Source organism: Puntigrus tetrazona, chromosome 6 (genome assembly GCF_018831695.1).
Source record: "Puntigrus tetrazona isolate hp1 chromosome 6, ASM1883169v1, whole genome shotgun sequence".
Taxonomy (NCBI): Eukaryota; Metazoa; Chordata; class Actinopteri; order Cypriniformes; family Cyprinidae; genus Puntigrus; species Puntigrus tetrazona.
The window spans coordinates 19,612,564-19,639,357 of record NC_056704.1 but is presented as its reverse complement, the minus strand read 5'-3'; the positions used below and the strand labels follow the sequence as shown (position 1 = coordinate 19,639,357).

At 37.4% G+C, this 26,794-nt stretch overlaps 4 protein-coding genes across 4 annotated transcripts; all 4 read left to right on the top strand.

Moving 5' to 3' along the window:
- Positions 1-1,411: 1,411 nt before the first annotated feature.
- On the top strand, positions 1,412-6,179 carry ip6k2b (inositol hexakisphosphate kinase 2b). The gene is made up of 5 exons (XM_043241744.1): positions 1,412-1,929; positions 3,568-3,784; positions 4,174-4,322; positions 4,453-4,628; positions 4,738-6,179. Exons 1-5 carry the CDS (start codon positions 1,707-1,709, stop codon positions 5,266-5,268), a joined length of 1,296 nt encoding a protein of 431 aa, XP_043097679.1. The 5' UTR covers positions 1,412-1,706; the 3' UTR covers positions 5,269-6,179.
- A 5,701-nt stretch (positions 6,180-11,880) lies between these two features.
- Positions 11,881-16,803, top strand: sec61a1 (SEC61 translocon subunit alpha 1). The gene is made up of 12 exons (XM_043241807.1): positions 11,881-12,038; positions 12,945-13,012; positions 13,102-13,167; positions 13,569-13,647; positions 13,855-13,986; positions 14,114-14,223; positions 14,329-14,482; positions 14,564-14,724; positions 14,863-15,060; positions 15,192-15,383; positions 15,468-15,544; positions 15,627-16,803. Exons 1-12 carry the CDS (start codon positions 12,032-12,034, stop codon positions 15,811-15,813), a joined length of 1,431 nt encoding a protein of 476 aa, XP_043097742.1. The 5' UTR covers positions 11,881-12,031; the 3' UTR covers positions 15,814-16,803.
- A 1,471-nt stretch (positions 16,804-18,274) lies between these two features.
- Positions 18,275-19,201, top strand: chchd4b (coiled-coil-helix-coiled-coil-helix domain containing 4b). The gene is made up of 2 exons (XM_043241808.1): positions 18,275-18,281; positions 18,371-19,201. The coding sequence occupies exon 2, from the start codon at positions 18,424-18,426 to the stop codon at positions 18,715-18,717; it is 294 nt and encodes a 97-aa protein (XP_043097743.1). The 5' UTR covers positions 18,275-18,281; positions 18,371-18,423; the 3' UTR covers positions 18,718-19,201.
- Positions 19,202-19,539: 338 nt separating this feature from the next.
- On the top strand, positions 19,540-26,254 carry uroc1 (urocanate hydratase 1). The gene is made up of 20 exons (XM_043242485.1): positions 19,540-19,544; positions 19,954-20,083; positions 20,875-21,005; positions 21,102-21,195; positions 21,345-21,404; positions 21,508-21,636; positions 21,818-21,879; positions 22,240-22,306; positions 22,382-22,525; positions 23,019-23,107; positions 23,176-23,238; positions 23,317-23,496; positions 23,579-23,676; positions 24,363-24,435; positions 24,523-24,712; positions 24,994-25,092; positions 25,188-25,287; positions 25,547-25,628; positions 25,819-25,918; positions 25,994-26,254. The coding sequence occupies exons 1-20, from the start codon at positions 19,540-19,542 to the stop codon at positions 26,129-26,131; spliced, it is 2,034 nt and encodes a 677-aa protein (XP_043098420.1). The 3' UTR covers positions 26,132-26,254.
- The last annotated feature ends 540 nt before the right edge of the window (positions 26,255-26,794 follow it).

Sequence of the window (26,794 nt, the reverse complement as noted above, 5' to 3'; positions counted from 1 at the left end):
AACTATATATAGAAAAATAACAATGTATGCCACAGATTATGTGAAGCAGATTAAGGCTGGGTTTAAAGTATATAAAACTTTAAACAACTATGTGATGTGAAGAGATTATAATCTGTATCTAAGGCTTTGGATTAGGATTGAGTCTTCACCCATTGCTCATTGATCACACACACTAATCCCAGTCTAGGGAAGTAGCACAGAGTAGATTATTTTTTTGTGTGTGTGTGTGTACGGAGGTTTGTGGGCAAAGGCATAGTTGTCTCACTGTCCGGTTGTCCCAGGGCCTCAGGGATGATTTAATGTGTTTGTATGTGCGTGTGTTTTATGTAATCACGAGCGTCATCCTTGCCTGCTGCCTCATTTTTAAACTAAATTACAGTACTGCTCATTGCTGAGCTTTGATTTATTATTGAGTCATTTTATTGAAAAATGTATTGTCTATGTGTGTATGCGTGTACCTAGCAATTAAAATACTTTCTCGGTTTAAAACATTGGTGCTGTCGAAAGATCAACATCAAGTTTATGTTTAGATGCACTTTGTTTTTGATTAAAACAGTCATTTTTATTTGTTAAATTACTTACTGAAATCATACCAGTATGATTGTTGTGAAGTCAGACTAACAAATTTAGATAGCAAAATATTAGTTCAGCTTTGTCCAGCATCTTATCACATTACATTTGGCCTCATGTCTTTTTTTTTTCTTTAAAATTGAAATTTTGCATTGTCAATTGTCAAACTATTGCAATCGCATTTCAAGGGCAGTTCCCTACTAAAATTTGGGAGTAAAATACATGTTTTTTCACAAGGTTCCTCTGGTAAAAGTTTTATTCTGGGGGCTAAATGCCATGTTATTGAGGGTGCTTCAACACGCAGAAGTGAAAAACAATCCTCAGCTACAGTGTTGAAGTAGCCTAATTCCAAGGTAAAAATGAAAACTTGCTAATACATCCTTAGAATTCACCAAGCAATAACCAAATTATTAAAGATTAAGGGGACCAAAGGTACAAAGTTTATGAATGAATCATTAAGAAATTAGTGAGAAGACTAGTGGAACACATCCCCTTCTGTTGTGAATAAAGACTTGAAATTTCTGGTTATATTTTCAATTTTCCATGCTTTAACTGTCTCTCGGTTTCCTAGTCAAACAGGAGAAAATTCCTGAGAGTGAGTGTACTTTCTCTTTCCTTTCCTTATTACTCCTTCCTCTTTGTTTTGGTCTTTAACTCCAACAACCCCCCACTTATCTCTCTCTCTCTCTCTCTCTCTCTCTCTTTCCTGTCCCTTTGTTTGTTCAGTTTCCCCTTTCTCACTTCCCACCCGACAACAGCTGCAGTGCTCTGATTGGCTGAGTTTAAGGAGGGGGGTGGAAACATGTGACCTGTTGTGATATTTTTCCTGCCTGCTTAGAACAGATCTCTCAGTTACAGCAGAGACAGAGACAGATACAGTCTCACAGTCTGTCAACGGTGTTAAATAGCCTTGCTACACTTAGAAAAATAACATTTTTATAACATAACTCCTTCTGGATTACTATTTCCGTATTCCTTTAACAGGAAGATACAGGAATATTTTTCTTTTTCTTTGGTTTTCTCAGCCTTTTGTGCCTGAACTGCCACCAAGGAAACAGGAACAACAGAGGAGGAGAATACAGACAGACAAACAGAAAGCAATAGATCAGCCTGAGAGAGACGGATGTGTACAGAAGATGAGTCCGGCTTTAGAAGCGCTGATGGAGGGGTGTAGATACCCAGGGAAAGGAGAAATGAAGGGAGGAGTGATGTTGGAACCGTTTGTCCATCAAGTCGGCGGCCACTCTTGTGTACTGCGGTTTGGGGAACAGACCATCTGTAAACCACTAATACCCAGAGAACACCAGTTTTACAAGAGCCTGCCACCCGAGATCCGCAAATTCACGCCACAGTACAAAGGTAAGTGGACACTTAACAGAACATGACCATTAAAACCAATCAGCCACTTATTTATTTGTGTGCTGTTGTGTGTGATATGTCTTCCTTCCTCTCTCTCACTTTCTTTTTCACACTATCTATTTATGAAATTGAATACTGAGTGCTTTAAGTAATTGTTGAAGAATTTATATGGATAAGTTACACTGACTTATTTCCTTCAGTGCAACGTGACTCCTATAACAAGGCCACACACACTTTCATGTGAAGCAACTGAGTGGATGACCATTTTTAAATGACATTTAGATTGCGATAGATAGGTACATCAAAAGAAATTGAGATGGATAGAAATACAAAGATACATACATGCATATATACTTAGTTTTAAGACACATGTATATTCTTATACTCATAACACTTTTGGACGCTCACAGATTTATATTCCTGGCATCAGATGGAATATCATGTTCAGTTCTTTTAGTCTGATATATTTAAACACAGTGGCATCTGCCGCAGTGTATTTGGCGGTGTCTTTGACCGGGCAAGGGTGTAGGACTAAAAAAAAAGCTGTCAGGCAGGGAGAGGATGTGACATATAGGAAAGAATGCAGACACACTCTCACATGCTTTTGCATACTTACAATACTTACATTCTAAGATGCTCGTCTCTTACACAAACATGAGACTCATCTGTGTTTTTCTTACTCGCCTTCAAGCCTGACACACACTGAAAGAGACTAACCACTCATGTTCTCTGACTCAGCACGTATAAGCCAAAGTGTGTATGAGCGTTGGTGCAGAGACGTGACATCACTGCTGTTGATGTCATCGTTCTACCATGACTGCAGAGGTTGAGTGGCTGCAGGGTCCTAGTGCCCGCGCCTCACACATACATGCTTAAACAAAACCATTACAAACAGGTTAAAGCTTGTGTGTTTGAAATACGAAATGTATGTTTTAATGCTGATTTCAGTATTGAAAGGGTTTTGCTGTTATCTTTCCTTCTCTGTCTTTACCCCCCTACCCCACTCAACTACCCATAAGCCCCTTGTGATGTTTAGGTCCATCTATGGTTATCATGAGATACCACCATAAATCATGTCTTGGGCCACTTGCTGCTTGTGTATATGTATATTTTTGCTATGTATGTTCTGTATTGATTTGTATTCTGAATGTAAGCAGTTTTCCAAATGGTTGCTGTCTGTAAATTTCAGCGATGCCGTTTCTGTAAAGCTCAGACTGTAAAGTTGTCAAATGCTTTCTTGTATTCGATATCTGATGTGGGAATATTGCATATGGTTTGCCCAATGAGTGGTAATAAAAGAGCTAATTGATTTGTACCTTCTTGCCTCCTGTGTTTTTTGTGTGTCTTTTTCTGCTTAGCATTAGAAGGCATGCAAAACACTCTTCCACAGTCTCACATTTACACGACAGTGTTGAATATTCCCCATCTACACAATTCCATTCCCTTCTCAACCCTCTGCTTTTCTTTTATGTTGTATGTTTGTTATAATACAGTTTAAGCCGAAGTGGGTAAGAGCTACATTTTATAATCATCATATGATTCATCATATCTGAATCATATGTTGTATATGCATCAATACAACGTCCAGTGTACTCATCGTCTCTCTCTTTCTCTTTCTTTCCCTCGTGTTCTCTTTAGGTGTGGTGTCTGTGAGTTTTGAGGAAGATGAAGAGGGGAACCTGTGTTTGATAGCGTACCCGCTCCACAGCGATCCAGCTGACTTGGAAAACAAAGAGCCCTCTGCTGATGGCGAGCCCAAGAATAAGCTTGTTAAGTGGGGGAAAAAGAAACCATCAGGCCTACTACCAGAGAATGAGAGAGCCAGACAGAGCCGCAAAGATGAGAAGGGCAAAAGGTAAGGGAGGGCACATTGTTAATTGTTAACTACCAGTCAATAGTATGGGGTCAATATAATTTAGTTACTTAATAGTTAATAAGTTAATACTTTTAATTCAAAATTTATATATACCCCATATATAGACCTTTTTAATACAAAATGTTTTGAATAAATGTTCATGTAAATGAACAGCCACAGTTTCCACAAAATATTTGTTTTGAATTTTTACTGTAATTTTTTAACAAAAGATAAATAGATAGATAAATAGATAAAAAAAACATGAAATTTTACAGACCTCAGACTTTTGATCAGTGATGTGTACATCCTTCTCATGTAATTCAATAGTTGGCATTCTCACATGCGCACAATGATAGTAATTTGTTAACCTTTTCTCCTTTGATCTGCAGTAATCGGGATGATAAGGCAGAGGTTTTGTACTACAGTCTGGAGAAAGGAAACGTGGTTCCTCAGATCAAACACAACCCTTGGAGTCTGCAGTGTCACCAGCAGCACCTACAGAGGATGAAGGAGAACTCCAAACACAGAAACCAGCACAGTATCCTTTCTAACGAGTGGACACGCTAACAAATTACCACTGTATAATAATTTGTAAAACATGTAAGCTCATATATACAATTAGATGTGCAACTTTGTAGTTTGTCTCCTTGACCCATGACCCCTCATAGAATTTATTCTGCTGGAGAATCTAACATGGCGGTACCGGGTTCCATGCGTCCTCGATCTGAAGATGGGAACACGTCAGCATGGGGATGATGCCTCTGAGGAGAAGAAAGCAAATCAGATTCGCAAATGCCAGCAAAGCACTTCCTCTTCTATTGGAGTACGCCTCTGTGGCATGCAGGTAAACTCCTCTGAATAGCATACATACATGCACATTCTATAGCGGATATGTTGTTTTAGTGATTGGTACAGTCCTAAGTCTAATACCGATCTGTATTTCTCCCTACTAGATGTATCACAGTGCTACAGGGCAGCTGATATTCATGAACAAGTATCACGGGCGTAAGCTGAGTCTGGCCGGGTTTAAAGAGGCTCTGTGCCAGTTCTTCAGTGACGGCCGAGTTCTGCGCAGAGAACTTCTGACCCCGGTGCTGCAAAGACTGAGAGAGATGAGAGCGGTGCTGGAGGCTTGCGAGAGCTATCGTTTCTTCTCCTCCTCTCTTCTCATCATCTACGACGGGGCCCCACCGCCTGCCCCATCTAGATCCCGGCCCTCTCGTGGAGGAGAGGAGGAAGATGAGGAGGATGATTACGAAGATGAGGACGACGACGATGAGGATGGAGCCTACGGAGGGCGTCGCGATCACTCCAGCAGCACTTCACCAATGGTGGATGTCCGAATGATCGATTTTGCCCACACCACGTGTCGTGATTATGGAGAGGACGGCATCGTTCACGAAGGCGGAGACAGCGGCTACATCTTCGGCCTGCAGAATCTCATCAGCATTCTGTCACAGCTTGAAGAGCACAGCAACGACTAAACGCTTGTGCGACATCTTACCGTGCATTTGCCATGCCAAGGCTTACCGTGGGCATCCTGACCATGCCATCAGGGCTTAAAGTTCACGCTTAGCTCGTCCTGCTATGCTCTTTCATAGCCCTAGCAGAGAGCGGTTACACAGGAGAGGGTCAAAGGAAAATCCTGAATTCCCAGAAACCCTCCGGAGCTGAAGGGACTGAACTCTTTTGTAATTTCTCACTGAGGTGGCGAAGTGTGGTCCTGCTCCATGCCTGTTGTTTCTGCTCACCCTGAATCGCAGATGGACGACGGTAGATGAGCTTCTGTGACATCTCATCTGCTCGTGTCTCTTCATTCATTCTCTTCATCTATGAAAGATAAGGGAAATAAGCTGATGCTTGCAGTAAAAGTGACGTTCATAAAAAGACATTTGCAAAATATGATGTTGTACACACCTTTTAAAAAGAGGTGGGTTTGTAGCAATGGTAGCACAATCATAAATTCATATGACAAGCAACTAAGCAACATACATGAAGGTGCTTTAAAAAAAAACTAAGCAGGACTCAAGGGAAGAGACTTTGCTCTTGTAGGGAATGATGGGTGTGTGGAAAAGGGAATTTACAAAATCCTTTCCACGTTCCTGGTCATTAAGGACTTTTCTCCTGGACATTTTAATATATTTCATTCACATGGCTCCTCTTCATTCCATAGCCATGTGCTGAAGTTTAGAATCCTCACTCCAGAGACTTTAAAGAGAAACCTATTTATTTATACAAATATTTCTATTAAATGTGAATGGAAATGTGACATTCCATCCCTAGTTCTACCATATGATGTAAGTGATATAGGTAGAGAAATGATTTTTATGTCATGTTTTTTCTGTTTTTGACAATATGAAACAAAATAAAAAGAAATTTGTTTTGTTGTGGTAAATTTTGTTATTTCTCTGTGTGTTTGAGATTATAGCACAAGTATGACATGTCCTCTTTAACATTAGGCTTACTGCTTTGACAACAACAAGCACCAACAGTCAACTAATATTAGCACTCCAGTTAGCGCATATGTTTGTTTGACTGATTAAAGTTAAAGTTTGTTTGGCAGATTAAATTCAGTCCAAGTCTATGGCTACTAATGTGTATACAGCAGTGTACTTGTACAGTAGGTTCAGAGCCTGGTCAGTGTGCATAGTTCAAATGCAGACTGTATGCTTTTGATACAAGATATAATGCAGCGAAAAGCCTTTCTAAACTAAAAATAAGCAACATCGCTTTCATTTGTCATAGGGCCCTAGCTCGGACACCAGATGTACAGCTCACCACTGCTTTGGCTGAGCCCCAGCAGGCATATTATGGATTTGCTAAACCTTTCACTAAAAGCTTTCCGCAAGCACTCTCTAAGCCTGTTATTTGTGAGTGCATTTGCGCAGGAGTCCGGCGGATTATTTGGGTTGTATTGTACGTTAGAGCTGCGTACATTAAGACTGTAGTGGCTTGTTTGTGTGTTCCCTCGTGTGGCCTCTCTTAAGTAAGGATGTTGTGTGTGGACGTGGAATAATGTGTTAGTATGTATTGTGTTTTACGGGTCATTCACCGCATATGTTCGCCCTCTCTTGTCCTTGGCGCAGTCTGTGACTGCCTCAGCTGTTTTAGCACTCACATTCCCAAGTAAAGCTCTGGATTACATTCCAAATGCCGGAAAACTACTCGTAAGTGGGAAATACCATGGCCACATTCTGAATCAGGTCAGCATGCGGATGCTTTCTGTAAGAGGGCAATTGGTTTGAAATGTATAAATTTTACCAGGTAATAAACACTTAAATGGAAAGTATACATGGAATGCTGTTTAAGAGTCATCTAAACAAAGCTGGATGGAAGGCGCCAAAGTAGTCATGTTGATTGCCACATTTTTCCCTCGAGAAAGAAAATGTCTGATTATTCAAATGACTTAAAATGCCTTAAAAAACATAGTTCATAGCACATTCGTGTATATACTTTTTTACAGTCTTGATTTGTGGCTATTACACACTTTGAGTATAATTTAGTGTACTTGTAATTGCTGGCGTTATGTTATAATAACATGTTGGCCTTGACTAACGTTGGATCTATAGTCTTTTTTTAAACATTTGTGTGCTGTCTGCATGAATATCGTCTGTTTACAGCTCCCATGACATGCCCTTACCTCATCTGTTGCAGTGAGCATGGGTTTTGTAATGATGAATTACTATGGCAACCATCTCTGCTAGATGCATAATGAGATTGGAGAAAAGGTAGTTGTCCCAAAAACCCAGAAATCTTTTTGGGGGCATAAGCTGAAAAATGCACAAAGACACTAGAAGATAGAGGCCATATCTTCACTGTTATGTAAGGCTGATATGCATAGAGTAGCACTGATGCATACTTTATTTTTATTTAAGATTTTATTTGAAGTTTATATGGAAAAATACAATGAATCCAGTTATATAAATATATAGTTATTATTATTTTTCTATTCTATTGTAATATATTTAAAAATGTGATTTATTCCTGTAAAGGCGTTGCTGCCTTTTCAGCAGTCAACACTTTCATTTTAAGTGTTACGTGATGCTTTATAAACATTAAACTTTATTTAAAAATATTTTAGTGCACTATTCCTTTCATTTACATCATGAAACCTCATTAGGCGAAATGTGAGCTGTACGTGGAGTCAGACATGCAGCTGTTTCCTCTCGCAGCCATTCTTTTGGGACCTTGTTATGCGCTATCGCTAAGCTTACACAACATGTCATCATCTGATAACATAATTAATTAGCTTGTCCATCCTTATCAACAAGGCCACAGAAACATTGAAGCATTTTTAATTTAGCTACATTTCCATGCAGTCCCATTTTCTGTGTCCCATATAAGGTTGTATTTTTAACTTGTTCTATATAAGAAACTTTTATTAAAAAGTATGTACGCTCTTTAGTCACAGTGATGGTACATTTAGCTGGACACTCTGAGGTAATGATTAAACCAAACACAACGGCAGACAGGTGCTCATTGCCTACGTCTACAGTGTAATATAAAATATAAAAGAATAAAAAGGCATAAAGATAGAATGATAACATGACATTGATGAATAAAGTGGGAGGGAAACAAAGAGATATATGGATGGCAATGAGAAAGAAAGCAGAAAAGAACAAGAGAGAGAGTTTTTTGACCTGGCAGAAATGAACATTCAGTTCTACTGGTCAAAGTTCACTCAACTGCTGACAAATATTATGAGCAAAGTGTACATATCCAACATGGCAAAGAATGCACATATGCATATTACTTTACAAACAGAGTACTTTGCCATGGTCTGATGTTGATTTTATTTTATTATACTTTACCCCAAATAGTATGTTTGAGATTGAGCTTGTTGAGGCCTGATAGCTTAGTAATGCGCAATTTTCCATCTTCCATCAAAGTTCAACACTATTTAAAGTAAACTGTGACGTACAGTTGTGATTTGTGACTAACACAATTCACAGTCTCAGCGTGGTGTTCAAGTTTTCCCCTAATGAATCATCCTACACTTGGTGAAACTGGTGTGTGTGTGTGTGTGTGTGTGTGTGTGTGTGTGTCATGTAAGACATCAGAGGCAGCTGCGGCCTATAAAGTGGAATAATCTGCTATAATCCAAATCTGTTTACTCAGAGTGATTTTCAGAGTAGAATTGGTGGCAAAAGACAATTGTGGTCATATTACTTATCTTTTGCTATCTGACATTTTTCACTTTAGAACAGAATTGTAGACACTATTAAAAATGATAAAAACAATAGCTGACATGTGATATTGAGTGCACTGAGTACTTGAGTACTAAGTACCGAGTACTGTTTTCCAGAATCTGCTTTGTTTGTGTGTGTATGCATTAATATATGTATAGGTGCGTAGGTGTTTACAGGATCTTATTACCTACTTATAGAACTGCTTCTCACATGACACTAATGTCATCATTGGTACTAATTATATGACATCACAACTCCCATGACCTCACCCCTTACCCGAGGACAGTATGAGTGTGATGAAATCAAACTGGAAATTCTCCTTCTGAGAATAATAGGGTTATGTTGGCAAGCAAGGGTGGTCACACCCTTTCCTTCTCTGTACAGCACACACACCACGGAGAAGAAAAGGGTGTGACCAACACACACAACACATTCCTTTGGGAGACAGTGAGACTTGCTTATGTAAATCTGTGTAAATTGGATATAATTTTATGGAAATCATTCATACCAGCATTCATTTGTAAACTGTCCCATTGGAGTGAAGGGTTATTTGACTCTAAAACAAAAAAATAAAAATATTCAAAACTGTTAAAGTGTTGTGATGAAAATAGGGCACAATCTGGCATCAAATCAATGTCTTATGTAAGTGTTGATAGTTTATTGTCTCACACACAAGCCATGCTTTCATTCTAATGTTTTATGGATAAGACTGTCAATTACCGGCTGAAAGAGAACAGCTTACCAGCTTATCTAAGTGTTTTTGTTGACACATTTTAAATATTGTCACATATACTGAATGAGAGTGACCTGATATTAACAGTGTCCTCAGTACTCCCAAATAATCTCTCACATTTAACATTTTCATTATCCATGGTCTCTCCAAATGCATGTAACACACAAGCAGGTTATGCATAGAAAGCACAAACGCCTGCCCGCCGTGCAGAAGTTCAGGCTTAAACTATACTGATGACAACATCTTTCAGCAGGACTGAACAAATAACATCTGACATTGTCTGGCAGGTTAATTAAATTTCACTGTGATTTAATGTGTCAGTATCTGGAATGTGTCTGGTGTGTGAAAGGGAGAAAAGATAGAGGCAAAAGGGATGCAGTAATGGCAGATACATTGGCATGTTGTCCTCTAAGGGCAAATTAGGTTGCGTAACCCCAATGGACAAAACTGTCCACAGTTCAGCAGTCACTTTCTGTCTGTGTATGTGTGTACAGCAGCTCTGTATTATTTGGAAAATGCAGCCAGAAAGCAGTGTGCAGAATTGCAGTGGATGAAATCCTCGTGGCTGTTTCCAAAAATAGACAAAACCCTGCGCATCTGTGTGTGAGAGAGCAATGTTTCCTTGCTAAATCACATAGCATACATTTCTTGGATCAATTCCACATTGAAATATCATCACCAGTCACACACAAACCCATCTATTAATCAATAAAAGCAAATAATACTTACAAGAGACCACGTATTTCATAATGGTCAAGGTGAGAAATTAAACATAATCTGTTACAGAAGAAATTTAATTTTAATGTACCATATTCTGTACCATACATATACCGTTTCTAGCAAAGATGGCCAAAGATATATAAAATCCTTTTCTTTGTAGGGACATTTGCCCAACATGAGGTTGTGTGTTAAGTATTCAGTGTTATCCAGGCCTATCAAACTATGGGTTTAGAATGAGTTTGGATCCTCTGCAGATATCAGCTGAATGGTCAGCAGCTGTATAATGATATAATTTAGCTGAGCTAAATGCTTAGAGGTTTTTTTTTTTACATTTTATTTAACAGGTAACAGCTTGAAATATTATGTTTATCAGTAATGAACATACCTGAAGGAGGGAAACAAATGCATAACACGGGTAAAATGCTCCTCAAATCAATTATAAGGGTAAATATTATCTCTTAATAAAACAGAACTCTTGCAATGTGATGTTTAGTAAGTGAAAATGCACCCTTGAGTAATGACTAAATACTAGACAAACATTCATTTTCTAAATGCCTGGAGCCCTCTGTTGGTTAGTGAAAAAACTGTGGAACAGGGAAATGTTCATTTATTTTTTCCGGTAACTAATGGTTTTATGACCCCCACTGGCCAAAGTAGGTTTCTCGTTTAGTTTAATTGGAATTTAATTTATTTAAAGTAATATCATACAAAAATACCATGACTCCGAATTCTTTTAATTCGGCCTATGAAATTAAGGAAAGCAATATATATATTAAGCAATATACTCTATAGCTAATTACGTATTAACTAGTACTAACTGAAGGTTATTCTTGTAATTTATTTCTATTATTAGGGTAACGATAATGAATAGCTAAATGAAGCATGCACTTTATCACAAATGTCAATAAAATAGGATAACAGCTGAAAACAAGACCTAATGACAGTCAAAAAAGAAAAAGGAATTTGTCCTTGCCGCTTTACTATAATCAACTCGACTAGAGAAGATATTGACTTTAAACTAACTAAAGTGGGCAATAATGACCACACAAATGATTCAAACGTCACAAATAAATCATTCTATTCGATCGAAATAGATCAAAGCGCGAGCCTATTTTACCCGGAAGTACATTGTGTTTGTTTTATTGTTTTGGGTTCCCGATTTAATTTTTGTTCATTTCAAGCGAAGCCCTTTCCAGTTACAACAATGCACTTTTTTAATGAGCGTCTAGTGATTATAATACTTTGAAATGCAATAAACCTATTTACAACATTTTCTTTTTTTCAATTTATTTATTTATTTTTAGTTTGTACATAACCACAATAAAATCGAAGTGGAAACCTTTGCAGGAAGTGTGGAGACGCACATTGACCACTTGATCAAATTACAAAACGCGAAACGGAAGATCAATCGCTGCTCGCCGTTCGTCTGACGTGTAGTGAGTCCGTGTAGTGTTGACGTGTCTCTAAAGCGCTCTCCTCCCTTTAGCTCTTTCGCTTCTCTCTTTCTCTTTCACCGGGTGGCGGAGCGCACCGGCAGCGCTGGACTATCCGTTTACAGCTCACTGGGGCTTCAGATAGTGACCGTGATTTCAGGGGACCGTCACCATGGCGAGTGAGTAAAGTGTTTTGAAACGATAATCCATGAGATTCTGCTATTATATCAAAGTAGAGTTATGTTAGCATTATTAGCATACTAGCCAGACAGCTTTCTTTGATTGCAACCTGAGAGACTGGTGTAAGATTTATTTACTTTATATATATGTTTACGTCTTCACTTTACTGCAAGTGAAATGCATTCAGTTCTTCTTTAGATTCTTTTTTTGTGTCATCGGTTGTGTTTCATATGAGAATTAACGTTTGCCTTGCTTTTCTGGTGGCTTATGATTGAATGCTGTGGGCAGCTAGCGTTAGCCTGTTAGCTACTTTCTTAACACGTCTGCATGCTTTGTACTACTGCAAAGTTGTGAACGACTACATAAGATATTTATCTTAAGACAATTAAAACCTAATACTGGGAGATTAACTTATTTTGTATTTTCTTGCGTTGGCAGACTACGTTATAGGGAAGTTATTCCAATATTAGGCTAGCAAACAGGCATATTGGTTGATTGGATCTAATTATGTCTTTAACTTGATGCTTGGCGAGTTCATGAATTCGCATGATATACAGTCAGAAAAGTGAGTGTACTATTATGTCCTGTAACGGAGTATTTTCATTGTGTAAAAAGTCGGAAATATGAGTTTTAGCCTGACGGTTTAATGATGACGACGCTTTAGGTTAGCTACTGTTGTCCTAAGTAGCTCAACACAGGATTTGGGGGAAAAGGATTTTTCTTCAGTCTTAAATTTGAATTGCTGCTATTGGGACTTATATAGTACAATTTTCTTCTTGTTTTGAGGTAATAAAGCAAAATGCAGATATGTAATTTAGTAGATATACTTCTGTAAGTGAATTTGTTTGATTTGTGATCACTGAATGTAGCGTTTCTTCTTAACATTTCTGCTCATTTATTTTCAGTAAAGTTCTTGGAGGTTATAAAACCGTTTTGTGCGGTTTTGCCAGAAATCCAGAAACCAGAAAGAAAGGTATAACATTGTAAACTAAAAATATATTTTGTGTGACTACTTTACACACAAACCTACAGTTTCAAATCATACCTGTATTTGTCTTTCAGATCCAATTCAGAGAAAAAGTGCTATGGACTGCCATTACATTGTTCATCTTTCTTGTTTGTTGTCAGGTAAGTTTGATTTGTAAAAGAAGTACACCTAAAATTATTCTATATTTTACTCGCCTCCAAGCCTCTTCCAGGCTTGGGAATGCTGATGGATGGTGACCATGATATTGAGGCTTTGTAAATCGGATATGTCTGCAAGTACTGCGTTAAAAAAACTAACCTATACATGATCTAACCTCTGACTTGATGTATTTGACTCGCATTTGGCCGTTCCCGGAAGCCAGTTATTTAGGTTATATTTTTAACACAGGATGTGAGTAAACTATGTCGTAATTTTCATTTTGGGCAAACTATTCCTTTAATGTATGAAAACAGCACTTGCCTGTGATTTATAGTGCTCCAGTTATGCTCGGTGTATAAACTTGAGGTTAAGGGCTCATGTTATATGTGTCTCCCTCTCTCAGATCCCACTGTTTGGGATCATGTCTTCAGACTCTGCAGATCCATTCTACTGGATGAGAGTCATCTTGGCGTCCAACAGAGGTAAGTCTGTTTTTGTATTTGAAATATTACAATGTTGCAGTAATCTAAATTTTTTTGTGTACCTGTTTTATTCAAGCATGTAATATACAGTATTCAACGTTTGAAGTGTATCCATAAAAGTTCATCAAGTGGTTTTGATCCACTTCAAATGTTGACAATGCACTGATTCACTGTGCATTGTAAAGTTTACTAATGACTGTTTTTCAGGTACTCTGATGGAGTTGGGTATCTCTCCCATTGTGACCTCTGGTCTGATCATGCAGCTGCTGGCAGGAGCTAAAATCATTGAGGTTGGAGACACACCTAAAGATAGAGCGCTTTTCAATGGAGCCCAGAAATGTATGTATTTTTTATGTTGTTGTTTTTAATGTATTGCATTTTCATGCAACTATATAATATTAAGTAGTTTTGGATTAGTTATCGTGATTATAATGTTGTTGATGCCCGTTTATTTATTTTCCCCCAGTGTTTGGTATGATCATCACCATTGGCCAGGCTATTGTGTATGTCATGACTGGAATGTATGGAGACCCTTCGGAGATGGGTGCTGGCATCTGTCTGCTGATCATCATTCAGGTAAGTGCCCATGCACACTCAACACTCTGGAGTTTTTTGGGGGCAACTAATCCATGCGTATTTGGTGGTAAGATACATAGTTACATTTGCGTGCTTTTCCTGTAGTTGTTTGTGGCCGGTCTGATCGTGTTGCTGCTGGATGAGTTGCTGCAGAAGGGTTACGGATTGGGCTCTGGTATCTCTCTCTTCATCGCCACCAACATCTGTGAGACAATCGTATGGAAGGCATTCAGCCCAACCACAGTCAACACAGGAAGAGGTTTGTGCTCAGGATGCAGCATCTTCTTTAGAACTATATTTTGTACTTAATGTTGACCGAATTTTGTTTGTGTACATACAGGTACTGAGTTTGAGGGAGCTATTATTGCTCTGTTCCACCTGCTGGCCACTCGCACTGATAAAGTGCGAGCTCTGAGAGAGGCCTTCTACAGACAGAACCTGCCCAACCTCATGAACCTCATCGCTACAGTCTTTGTCTTTGCAGTGGTCATATACTTCCAGGTCTGTGTCTTTTTTTTTTTTTTTTTTGATGATGATGAAATAACGGCTTAAGTCAATGTTAATTGCTCCAGAAGACTGTGTACTAAATCAAGTACTTTAAAGTTGAAATTAAAAACTGATTTAAATTGTTTTGCACAGGGCTTCAGAGTCGACCTGCCCATCAAGTCTGCACGTTACCGTGGCCAGTACAACACCTATCCCATAAAGCTGTTCTACACCTCCAACATTCCCATCATCCTGCAGTCTGCTCTGGTTTCTAACCTGTACGTCATTTCTCAGATGCTCTCCACTCGTTTCAGTGGAAATTTCCTGGTCAACCTACTAGGGACTTGGTCTGTAAGTGTCTCCAGTGCCTGTTGCTGTGTGCCATGTCTTCCTTAAAGTTTAAATCCAGACATTGTTTTGTAGAATGCAAGCCAGAAACCAGAAAACCTTCCTAATAGCATGTTTTTTTGTTGTTATTGTAGGACACCTCATCCGGTGGTCCGGCTCGTGCATACCCTGTAGGTGGTCTGTGTTACTATCTGTCTCCTCCGGAGTCATTTGGTTCTGTGCTTGAAGACCCAGTCCATGCAGTGATCTACATTGTATTCATGCTGGGATCCTGTGCCTTCTTTTCTAAGACTTGGATTGAAGTTTCTGGATCATCTGCCAAAGATGTGCGTTACTAGTTCTTGTTCATTCATCAGTGTTGTTTTTAGATATTTTATATGAAGTTGTAATGATTGTATGTGTGCTTTTAGGTGGCCAAGCAGCTGAAAGAACAGCAGATGGTGATGAGGGGACACAGAGAAACCTCTATGGTTCATGAACTCAACAGGTGAGCTACAAACACATTAGCTTTTCCAGTACTTGCTCTTCAGGACCTACATTAATCTCACACATTCTCTTTTGTTGTTCAGGTACATCCCCACTGCAGCTGCATTTGGTGGACTGTGTATCGGAGGACTTTCAGTAATGGCTGACTTCCTGGGTGCCATCGGCTCTGGAACAGGAATCCTATTGGCTGTTACCATTATCTATCAGTACTTTGAAATATTTGTTAAGGAACAGAGTGAAGTTGGCAGCATGGGAGCGCTCCTCTTCTAAACAAGGACACTCACAAAACACACACATACTTGCTGACACCTTATGAAACACTTTTATTATTTTTATGATTGTTGTCATTTTTATTTGGTGCGATTTAAACATGTAAAAATGGTCTGTCACGAGTGCTGTCTTGGGAGAACGCTAGTCCAGCTGAGCATGCTCTCCTGTTTGTCAGAAGTGGCAAAACGTTTCTAAAATTCAGTGATTGGACAGTAAAGATGGACTCTGTGAGCTCTAGCTAGGAATATTAAGGAGTTTTCCCTACTCAGTCTGTCTTTCCTCTGTCTCCATGTCACTGAATCCCTTGTTTTTCTTGTCTGATCCTAGTTATGCCAGGTAAAAGGATTTTCCAGAAAGTATTGTTAATGTTGAGTTATTGACTCAACACTGCCAAGTTTGACTCCACACACACAAACTGGGTTTTGTTTTTTTTGTCTCAGTTTGTCATATCAGTCTGATGGACATTAATTTTTCCAATAATAGCTGAAATGCTCACTCTAACACTTCATACTGTATTTAATTGTGATGGTTTAGTTATGGCAAAAGATCGGTCAGCAGAATGGCTCGTCAGTTCTAAACAAGGCAACATTAAAATGGGAAATGCAACAAACAGTATGGCACCATTGGCGTGTTTTTTTTGTTGTTGTTTTAGGGTTTTTTTGTGTGCGTGTGCTCATTTACGCTGGAATCCTTTTGTACAGAACACATCTTTCACAGTAGGTTTCAAGGATTTTCTGTTGTTGAAAGTGCTTGGTCTGTAGTGAGAGCTCAGTGGCAGACAGAACTGGTTACACCTAAAGTCTGTTTACTTTCAAAATTAAGCCCTTTTTACTGTATCATTGGGTGTCTGTATATATGACATTTAATGCAGTGCGCAACCATGTAAAATAAATCTTTTTTTTTTTTTTTGAACCGTGTAAAAAGAAATGTTCCGAACAAATATATTCAGCAAAGGCTGATCATTCTCAATAAAAACTCGTTTTTGGGAAATATGTGTTTCATTTGTGAACATGTCTTACTGTAACCTTAACATTAGGGGTTAAAAATCTTTTCATGTGAATGTAAACCTGGCTCAGTTTCTTCCTTTTTACAGTTTGAGCTGTTATGCAGGTGTCTGCAGTTACTGCAAATGATTTCATAAAGAAAATACCTTATTCAAGTACAATGGCTTGGCTGTAACGGTTGTACAATTAGTTCAAGCCCTGCTGGGATGTTCATAATGTTAATGTGTTCATGAGTATAAAGTCGTTTACACTTTTCATTTTAAACAGTAATTTCCTGAGCTCTATAAACACTATAAACATAAAGACTTACACTACAATTTTTTCCAGATGCGTAAAAAAAACGGTGGGTTTATTATTTTCATACAGGCAATCTGAGAGGCACACATTTGGGGTCCTCGTCTACTGTTCATGACGTCATGATATTTGATTTGATAACGTGGGTTTAAAGCGGCATGACCAAGAGAGAAATGAATGACAGTAGGACAAATAGACGGGGAGATTGTTGTTGGCCAACAGGGAACTTTTGAGTTGATACTGCAAAATATTGATAAACCGCTGGAAAATCAGCACACGCACTGCATTGTATCTGGTTCTGCTACATTTAACGTTACTTTATAATTTCTTTGTAGAAAAAAATGACTACAGTCAACGATGAAGGTAATTCAGAGTCAATTCCTGAACTGGATTTTTAAAAATGATTGATGCTATCAATAACTATATCTATAACTGGCTATCTGTTGGCTATTAGAGTGTAAAGATCTGAAACTTAATTCCTGCCATAAGACTAGATGATAGCGATGACCTTGTAATTCGGTGAATACTATTACATGTGCGAGTTGTCTTTACTGATTCCAACACTGAAAAAATAAATGAACAAAAAAAAAAGAAGAAGAAAAACTCTCAAAATGTTTGCATTTTTTGAATGTTCAGTAAGCTGATATGTATTATTCACTGATCTACAGTAGAGAAGATTATATATAGATCCGTGTTATTAACCCACATTGTTCCAAATGGTCAGGGCTACAGCAAGTGACAAATTGATAAACTGGAAATGTCCATTTCTAGGAATAATACATCATTGACCAAAATAGACAAGAATCATTTAAACATTACACAACGTCAAAGTAACACTTAAAAATTAACAATGTAACAAAACAAAATGTAAAGATCAAAAAACAAGGTTACTGTGAATACTGTTACTGTTGTCTTAGAAAGTAGTTTACCACAACTTTTTCAAAAATAACCATTTTTGATAACATTGCTAATAACAGTAATATGAAATAAACCGATGTATTTCTTTTTGAGTTGTTATTAATTACTTGCATACTTGATAACTATTAATTGTCATCATTAACTCTTTACAGGAAGGACCGAGTCATATTTGTTACCAAGGAAGAACATGAAATTCCTAGCACTGTGAAACTGGTTGAGGAGGATGAAAATGAGGAGTATATGAAGAAAAAGGTGACATATGGACAGAAGCACTTCCTTTTTGAGATGAAACTGTGTAACTTCGTCATTTTATGTCCATCCCGCTTTCTCTTTGTGTTCAGGTCTCATCTTGCCGGGTGGTAAGATAAATTGGGACTGTCCGTGTTTAGGAGGGATGGCAAGTGGAGTTTGTGGAGAGCAGTTTAAGACTGCATTCACCTGCTTCCACTTTAGTCAAGAAGAGGTGAAGGGTTCGGACTGTCTGGAGCAATTCAGTAGCATGCAGGAGTGTTTTCGTCAACATCCTGAAGTCTTTGCTCAAGAAGATAATCCTCAGAGTGCCAATCCTGGATCTGAAGCAGAACAAAAAGACTCCCCTTCCATCTCTGACTTCAACTCAAGCAAAGAGTCTGACCCTCCGCCCACTGAGACAAATGATATGCCCTCACAGCTGCCCGTAGCTAGTTAAAATTGGAGAACAACCAATTTCTTATTCCACTTTTTTGTTTTACTTTAATATATTAATATAAAATGAGACATAAAGGAAACGGGGACACTACATGAATGCAAAAAGTAAGATTAAATGGATATATATTTTTTTAATCAACATGACATCCTGAAATATATAATGTGATCTTAAACATGGCAAGACATTGAGTAAAAGGAATCATATATAGAATATAGGTTTTTGTTGAACTCTCTCACTTAAAGTGTGTTCTGAAAATTTCATATTTAAACATTTTGTGTTCTGTCTGTCTTTTACTCCTTTTTCATATTTTCTATTTTGTTCATACAGTCACCTTAATCCAAGTGTAACTTTGTTACATATTGATGTGTGAAAGTGTGTGATTTAAAGTCTACAAAGATTAATGTATGTCATACATTGTACTTGAGTGAGTGCAAGTATTTGTGTGTAAAACGTAGGATATTTTGAATAAAAGTTATAAACTCAACAACTTTATTTTATTTTTTTTTGGCCATTTAAGTATATATGTAATTGTGTGCAAACCGTATCAAAGCAATTTAAGGAAGGCTAATGAATCATCTTTCACGTTGGGTCCAAACATTTGAGATTACATAAAAAGTTAATTAAAAGCTTTGATTCAAAACATAGTCTAACATCTGTTTTCCACAGGACAGACTAAATGTCATACAGATTTGGAATGACACGAGGCTGAGCAAATGCTGACAGAATGGGTGAAAAGAAAAAAATCAAATTTCTAGCGAATTCTGTCAGTCAAGGCTCTACTAACAAATGTAAATTAGATCTGTTAAAAAAGGGAGCTAAGGAATGAGGTTTCTTGAATTATATATATTTTACAGCCAATTTTGCATACGGTGAAAAAAAGCAAGAGAGCTTTAGATTGGTCAGAAAAATGAAATTGATGTTTCTGAACTGGTATTTGTTTTTATGTTTTTGGGAGAGTGCCACATCATGTTTAGCTTGTTCAATGATTGCCTGACAGATATCTGAAGTTTCTTATTGGATGACACAGGAGGGAAAGCCAAGTAAACTGACCAATGGATTGATAGGGAGGAGGACAGAGTGTCAGCAGGGCAGTGTTTATATAAACCTCTGTAATTCTTCCTGTGAAGTACAAACCAATCCAGAGAGAACTTGTAAGTGTAAACCTTTGCCTACAGAGATGTATTTTAAATGCATATCTGTTGTTTTCATATATTTATATATAATCTGTGAATACAGGAGTGATGTCGACCCTAAAAGAGATCTGTGCGGATTACCACTTGATCCTCTTCCTCCAAACCGTGGCAGAGACCCCAGCATACCGCATGCACCTGTCCGTACTCCAAACCTCACCCCAGCGGAAGAACGGGTGGGTTAATATATCTCTGACACATCTATTTACTCATTTAATACAATTGAAAATTTAATAGATAAATAAATAAAGATCTGGAGAATATCCAGTCTGCTATCTTTCATACAATAACAGCGCATGGGGACCAAAAAGGAAAAAAACATTTGCATTTGACTTGCATGAATCTTTAGAAGCGATATGATAACTTAGTTGTTCAGTAAAAATATTTTTATTTTCCTGATTTTGAAAAAACACATTGACTCTTTAATTTGAATTAGTTTACATAGTTGTGTAATGAGATGGCTATTTACAGCCTGAAAATATGAAATGTTGACCTGAAATACACTACTGTTCAAAAGCAAATGAAACGAATGCTTTTATTCAGCAAGTTTAAAACATTAAATTTGTCAAAAGTGATGATAAAGTTTTTTTCTTTAAAAGTCTATTTCAAGTAATTCCTGTCTGAACAAAGAAACCTGAAAAAAATATTTAATGGTATACACGACTATTATGCAGCAAAACTGTTCAACATTGACGATAATAACAAGAACGTTGTAAGAATGTAATTCTAATGTATTATGCACAGTATTACTGTTTCAAAAGCAAAACCAATTCTTCTCAGTGATCAGCAGTGATTTCCACACTGTGAGCCCTGTCAATCATTAGAGAATTTTGTAAGAGAGAAGGAATGAATGCTCAGTGATGTGGAATGTGGAACAGAGACCAAAACATTTTGTAACTTGATTGCATCACAATCACTCATCTCTACTGAACGCTCCTGTTGTTGGTCTCTGTCTCGGGTTCTCTAGCTGGCTTTGAGGAATGCTTTGAGATACTTTCCTCCTAACCTGCATGCTAGTCTGGCTACAGAGTTTGTGCAGGAGCTCAGACAGTATGGACACATTTACATGTACCGCTTCTGTCCTACGCTACATATGAGGTACAAAATAAGTAATACGTGGACACTTGTATTAATATATGTTGTCTTAACCGTGGCGTTTAACATCTTATCTGTGACTGTATGTATGCGTTATAGAGCCTATCCTATCGATCAGTACCCATGCAGAACAAGACAAGCTGCTTCCATCATGCTTATGATAATGAACAACCTGGATCCTGCTGTAGCACAGGTACGTCTTTACATGTGATATATAACAATAGAGAAAGGGCTAGGAGGTTTATTCACTTCTTTTAGACCTATAGATCTTTTTCCTTCCTAAGTTCTGTAAGTAATGTGTCTCTGAAATACACTCTCATTTGAATGCTTGTCTGCTCACAGTTCCCACAAGAGCTGGTCACATATGGAGGAAACGGACAGGTGTTCATCAACTGGGCGCAGGTAGATTTTTACAAATTTGTGCATCGGTAAGGTACTGTTTTATACATCTATAATACACCTTTTTTCATATATGCTGTGTTTCTGTGTGTGTTTTTATGTGTAGTTCTGGTTGGTATTTCACTATCTGAGCACCATGACTGAAGAGCAGACCCTTGTGATGTACAGTGGGCACCCATTGGGACTTTTTCCCAGCCTTCCTTCTTCACCTCGCTGTGTTATCACAAACGGCATGGTAAGATACACAAGGACCTTTATGCATGAGTATGGGTTATTAAAAACAAAATAGAAAGAAGATCTGCACACTGTTAATCTCCCTTTATTCGTGAACTGTAAAATAGCAGCGCTCGGTCAAAGACCTTCACCGGGCAAACACCTGTATGTGTGCATCTCTTATTCTTCTTGCTTTGTTTCAGGTCATTCCAAACTATTCTTCCAGAGAGGAATATGAGAAGATGTTTGCTATGGGCATTACAATGTGAGATTTCACCAATACTTATTAACTAGTCTCTAATAATGAAGACCGCATTTATTTGATCAAAAATGCAGTAAAACAGTATTGTCAAATATTATTACAAAAATATATTTTTATAAAAATCTAAAATTATTACTGATTCGGTTCTTAAGAAACATTTCTTTTTATTATTAATGTTGAAAACAGTTGTGCTGCTTAAAATTTTTGTGAAAACTGTGATGTATTAGTTGAATTCTTGAATAGAAAGTTCCAAATACAGGCCTAATTTATGTGAAATACATTATAAATATTTTTACTGCCGCTTTTAATCAATATAATGCATCCCTGAAGAACTGGTCTGTGTTTCTTTGTGTTTATGGTTAGGTATGGGCAGATGACTGCTGGAAGTTACTGCTACATCGGCCCGCAGGGAATTGTCCACGGCACCATGGTAACAAATGCATCTAATTCAAAAAATTCAGTTTAAATGAAAACGATCTAAATGAATATTTTTCTTTGTAAATAGTTGACAGTGCTCAATGCAGGTCGGAGATACTTGGGTTCAGGTGACCTGAGAGGTCGTGTGTTTGTGACATCCGGTCTGGGAGGCATGAGCGGAGCACAAGCAAAGGCAGCGGTCATTGCTGGCTGTGTTGGGGTCATTGCAGAGGTTAGATAATGGTTCAAGTAAAATCTATAATTACATATTTCTAGCTAGTCAGTATATTCAGTTTCTTGTTAAAAACTAATTTACTTACCAATCGATGGGTAATATTCACATCCGTTTCAGTTCCATTTTGACATCATTTAAAAGTGTCTTTTAAAAAACTAGTCTCAACTTTAAATGGACCAAAATGTGAACCCACTTGTTTTGCATTCACACCTTTCCTGGCCATAAGAGTGGGCACATTTTGATTTTACCTTGGTCCCTTCCAGTTTTCATATGTATTTGTAAACAGTTGTCCCTCAATCAGTAATAAAAACTGAGATAAAATATTTAAAATAATGTTAATTCAAAAATAAAGTGAACACGCCACACTTTGCCTTGAGAATTTATTATGAGAGAACAAGTCTGGATTCCTCTAATTTCAGTTTAAATTGCAAAACACTCTCAGGCCCAAAAATTGATTCACGTGTGAAGAAGTCATAACTGACCTCCACAGGTTGATGAAACTCCACTGAAGAAAAGGCATGAGCAGGGCTGGTTGATGGAGATCACTAGTGACCTGAGCCACTGCATCCAACGCATCAGGTGCAGTATGCAAGAAAATATACATAGAAACACACAGACATATATTTAACTTATGCTTGATCTTATAGGGAGGCTAGAAAGGCCAAGATGGCCTTGAGTTTGGGATACCATGGCAACATTGTGGATCTCTGGTAAGTTGTGTACTTCATATTCAGTTTGCAATAGTTTTCATTTTTAGTAAATTATATTTTTATATTTATATTTTTCAGGGAGTGCCTGTACCAGGACTATAAGAAGACAGGAGAGTTGTTGGTTGATTTGGGTTCTGATCAGACATCACTTCATAATCCATTCAGTGGAGGATATTATCCAGTGCAACTTGCCTTCAGACAAGCCAATCAGCTCATGAACACTGACCCTGAGCGCTTCAAAACCCTGGTACATGAAAGGTACACAGAAATCCCTTTATCCGAGTTACAAAAATAACTAAAAGATATTTAAAACTACATAAGCTTCAACTCTGTTGTGTAGTCTTCGCAGGCAGGTGGCTGCCATCAATAAATTGTCTGATGCAGGGATGTTCTTCTGGGACTACGGCAATGCTTTTCTGTTAGAAGCCCAGAGAGCAGGCAAGTAAAGAGTCAGCTGACCTTACATGGCTACTTACCAAATAAATAAATGGATGAGTTATGAATTATTTCATGTAGTAAGAAAGACCACAGAGTGATAGGAGAGATGTGAAACTGTCTCAATATAGATTTTTAAAGAAGCTCATTTGTGACGCAGAAAAAAGGGCAATTGTAACTTTTAAATCTTACCATTCCTATTTATATAATTTATATAAACAATTTGTATAAACAAATTTAATTAATTCTGTTCATTTTGTCACTTTAATTCTGTGAAGAATCGTGAGATATAAGCTCTAAGATCTAAAAAGTGAAAAAAGTGAACCTTTTATATCATGACAGAAAGAAACAAAAAAAAAAAAAAAGAATTGTGATGTAAACTCAGAATTCAGAGGAAGATCATTCAGAAATAATGAGATGTAAACAGTATATTAAGACAAAAAAATGCAAGAGAAAAATGCATACGTTTTTATGTCAAAAAATTTACATTTATATCTTATAATCCTGAGAAAAAGAGTTTTTTCCCCTTTTTGTTTTTACGTGAAATGCCATTATTCACTCACTTTTATGTTTTCCAGTGAGCCATCTAATAAAACTTTTCAACATTAAAAAGTATGCATAGTTAACCTCAAACAAATCTCTTGAAGACAAAAAAGGCATCAGTAAACATCTTCTTCTGTCTCTTCAAGGTGCGGAGGTAGAGAAGAAAGGAGGAGGGGCTACTGAGTTTAAATATCCTTCATATGTCCAACACATAATGGGGTAAGTGACCATTCGCATGCTTACACACACATATATGTGCTAACTACACACTTACAGACTAGTTTTAATCTTTTATCCTTCCTGTAGAGATATTTTTTCACTGGGTTTTGGGCCATTTCGTTGGGTCTGTACATCTGGTGACCCTGCTGACCTGGCTGAGACCGACTCAATCGCCACTGCTGTACTAGAACAGACAAGTTCCACAGTAACCGAACGTGTCCGACAGCAGTACAGTGACAACATCCGCTGGATCCGTGAAGCAGGAAAACACAAGATGGTACGAGTCTAAATCACCACAATGTTCATTTATTTGTGCAACAATTTTGAACATATACTGACATCAAGTGGTGTGGATTCAGCATAACACCAAAGCAAGTGAAGCCATTGTAACAGTCAGCCGAAGAATTTGAAAAAAAAACCCATCCAATAATAGGCTTGCCGTTATGATTTTAATCATACTTTTTAATTAATTTCTTTAAGATTAAAACTTTAAACATTTCACTTAATCTTTTAGGTTGTGTGTTGAGTTTAGGTTGTAAGACTGAGTTCTGTGTTTAGGTTGTTGGTTCGCAGGCCCGTATTCTCTATTCGGACCAGCGAGGAAGAGTATCCATCGCCTTGGCTATAAACCAAGCCATTGCTAAGGGCAGAGTCTCGGTAAAGCTACTGAAGTGTGCATACTACACTACTCATTTAATTATGGTTCATTAATACACATTTGCATTAGTGCAACTGTGTTTTTACCCCCTCAGGCTCCGGTAGTTATCAGTAGAGACCACCATGATGTCAGCGGGACAGACAGCCCCTTCAGGGAAACCTCCAATGTTTATGATGGCTCGGCCTTCTGTGCAGGTACAAACAGACATACACTTTATACTATCTATATTGAGTATGGGATAATGTAAAGTAAAATTGCATAATAAAATAACCCTAATAAGGAGATCAGGAGGGGTGTTGCATCATTCTGAAAGACTGTCGAATATATATTATCTTGCTTATTACACAGCTGCTTAGAGAATAAAAAAATCAAAATCAGAAAAAAAAAAAAATCAGAATTTCATTATACTAAAGTATTATTTATGTATATAATATGTCTGTACATTTGTTATAGACATGGCAGTGCAGAACTTTGTTGGTGATGCATTCCGTGGTGCCACATGGGTTGCTTTGCACAATGGAGGAGGAGTTGGATGGCAAGGAGAAATTTGATTATTTATAGTTGAAAATTACTTTAGAAAGTACTTATAATTCACTAATTGGCTTGCAATTGTGTATTACTGATAAGTTCACCAGTAAAAAAACAAAACAAAAATGCACCATAAAATACGTTTTTAGTTAGTAATTAGTAGCGTATTTATTAATGACCCTTATTTTTATTTTTAGGGGGGAAGTGATAAATGGTGGTTTTGGATTGGTTCTGGATGGTTCTGAAGAAGCAGGGCAAAAAGCTAAACTAATGCTGAACTGGGATGTCTCTAATGGGGTAAGTATCTTGTGTGTGTTGATATATACACTGATTATACTGTTATATATAAATACTGATGTGTAATATCATTAGGTGGCACGGAGATGCTGGTCTGGCAATGCTAATGCTTATGAGACAATTCAACGTACCATGGAGAACCAGCACCAGCTGAGAGTCACAATGCCCAACCCAGTACAGGACGATCAAATCCTGGACCGTGCACTGCAGTAAAAGACTGAACGCGTTTTTTTGTTTTGTTTTTTAAATATGACATTATTCATTAAAAAGCAACAGAATTAGTGTTTATTAACACAATTTTTTTCATACCAGAAAAAATTGTAAATGTAAAGTAATAAAATAAAATAAAAATAAAAATGTACACCTGCATTTGTATTTTATAAATGAAAACAACCGCTTTATTTCAGTGAATTGACTTGAATAAATATTTGAGGAAAAGAAACAAGATGATGTGTGTTTTATATGATTATAAAATAAGAAAAAGGTAAGAAAGGTCCTGGAAATAAGTCACAAGTGGACAAATATTATAATATAGTTCATTTTAATTTGGTCAAATGATAGTATTTTAGTACAATAATGATATAAACAGTTTGGATAAAAGTGTCTTCTAAATGACTAAATGTAAACAGTGATAATAAGAATTCTAGATGCAAGTGACAAATTTTCTCTCTTCTTTTGGTATATAGTATAATTAAACTGTTTTCTTTAGTCAAAAGGAAGAAAAGCTTTGACCTCTGAGCAAGAAGTCATGGATGTCATGGATACACGCAAACATGCCATGCATGGACTTTTATTACTTCACAGCTACATTTACAGAAGCTAGTGGCGTTGAAAAAGCCTGCCATATTACAATTTAGCCTAATTTCATTTGAATTG

What these genes read in the sequence shown, in the direction of transcription:
- ip6k2b (XM_043241744.1), top strand. Translation starts at nt 1,707, where the DNA reads ATGAGTCCGGCTTTAGAAGCGCTGATGGAGGGGTGTAGATACCCAGGG. An exon ending in CAAACACAGAAACCAGCACA is followed by an intron (nt 4,323 to 4,452) that starts GTATCCTTTCTA and finishes GACCCCTCATAG; the next exon opens with AATTTATTCTGCTGGAGAAT. An exon ending in TACGCCTCTGTGGCATGCAG is followed by an intron (nt 4,629 to 4,737) that starts GTAAACTCCTCT and finishes TCTCCCTACTAG; the next exon opens with ATGTATCACAGTGCTACAGG.
- sec61a1 (XM_043241807.1), top strand. An exon ending in TCTTTCTTGTTTGTTGTCAG is followed by an intron (nt 13,168 to 13,568) that starts GTAAGTTTGATT and finishes TCCCTCTCTCAG; the next exon opens with ATCCCACTGTTTGGGATCAT. An exon ending in CAGTGGTCATATACTTCCAG is followed by an intron (nt 14,725 to 14,862) that starts GTCTGTGTCTTT and finishes TGTTTTGCACAG; the next exon opens with GGCTTCAGAGTCGACCTGCC.
- chchd4b (XM_043241808.1), top strand. Translation starts at nt 18,424, where the DNA reads ATGGCAAGTGGAGTTTGTGGAGAGCAGTTTAAGACTGCATTCACCTGC.
- uroc1 (XM_043242485.1), top strand. An exon ending in GTTAGAAGCCCAGAGAGCAG is followed by an intron (nt 23,677 to 24,362) that starts GCAAGTAAAGAG and finishes TGTCTCTTCAAG; the next exon opens with GTGCGGAGGTAGAGAAGAAA. An exon ending in TTGCTAAGGGCAGAGTCTCG is followed by an intron (nt 25,093 to 25,187) that starts GTAAAGCTACTG and finishes TTACCCCCTCAG; the next exon opens with GCTCCGGTAGTTATCAGTAG.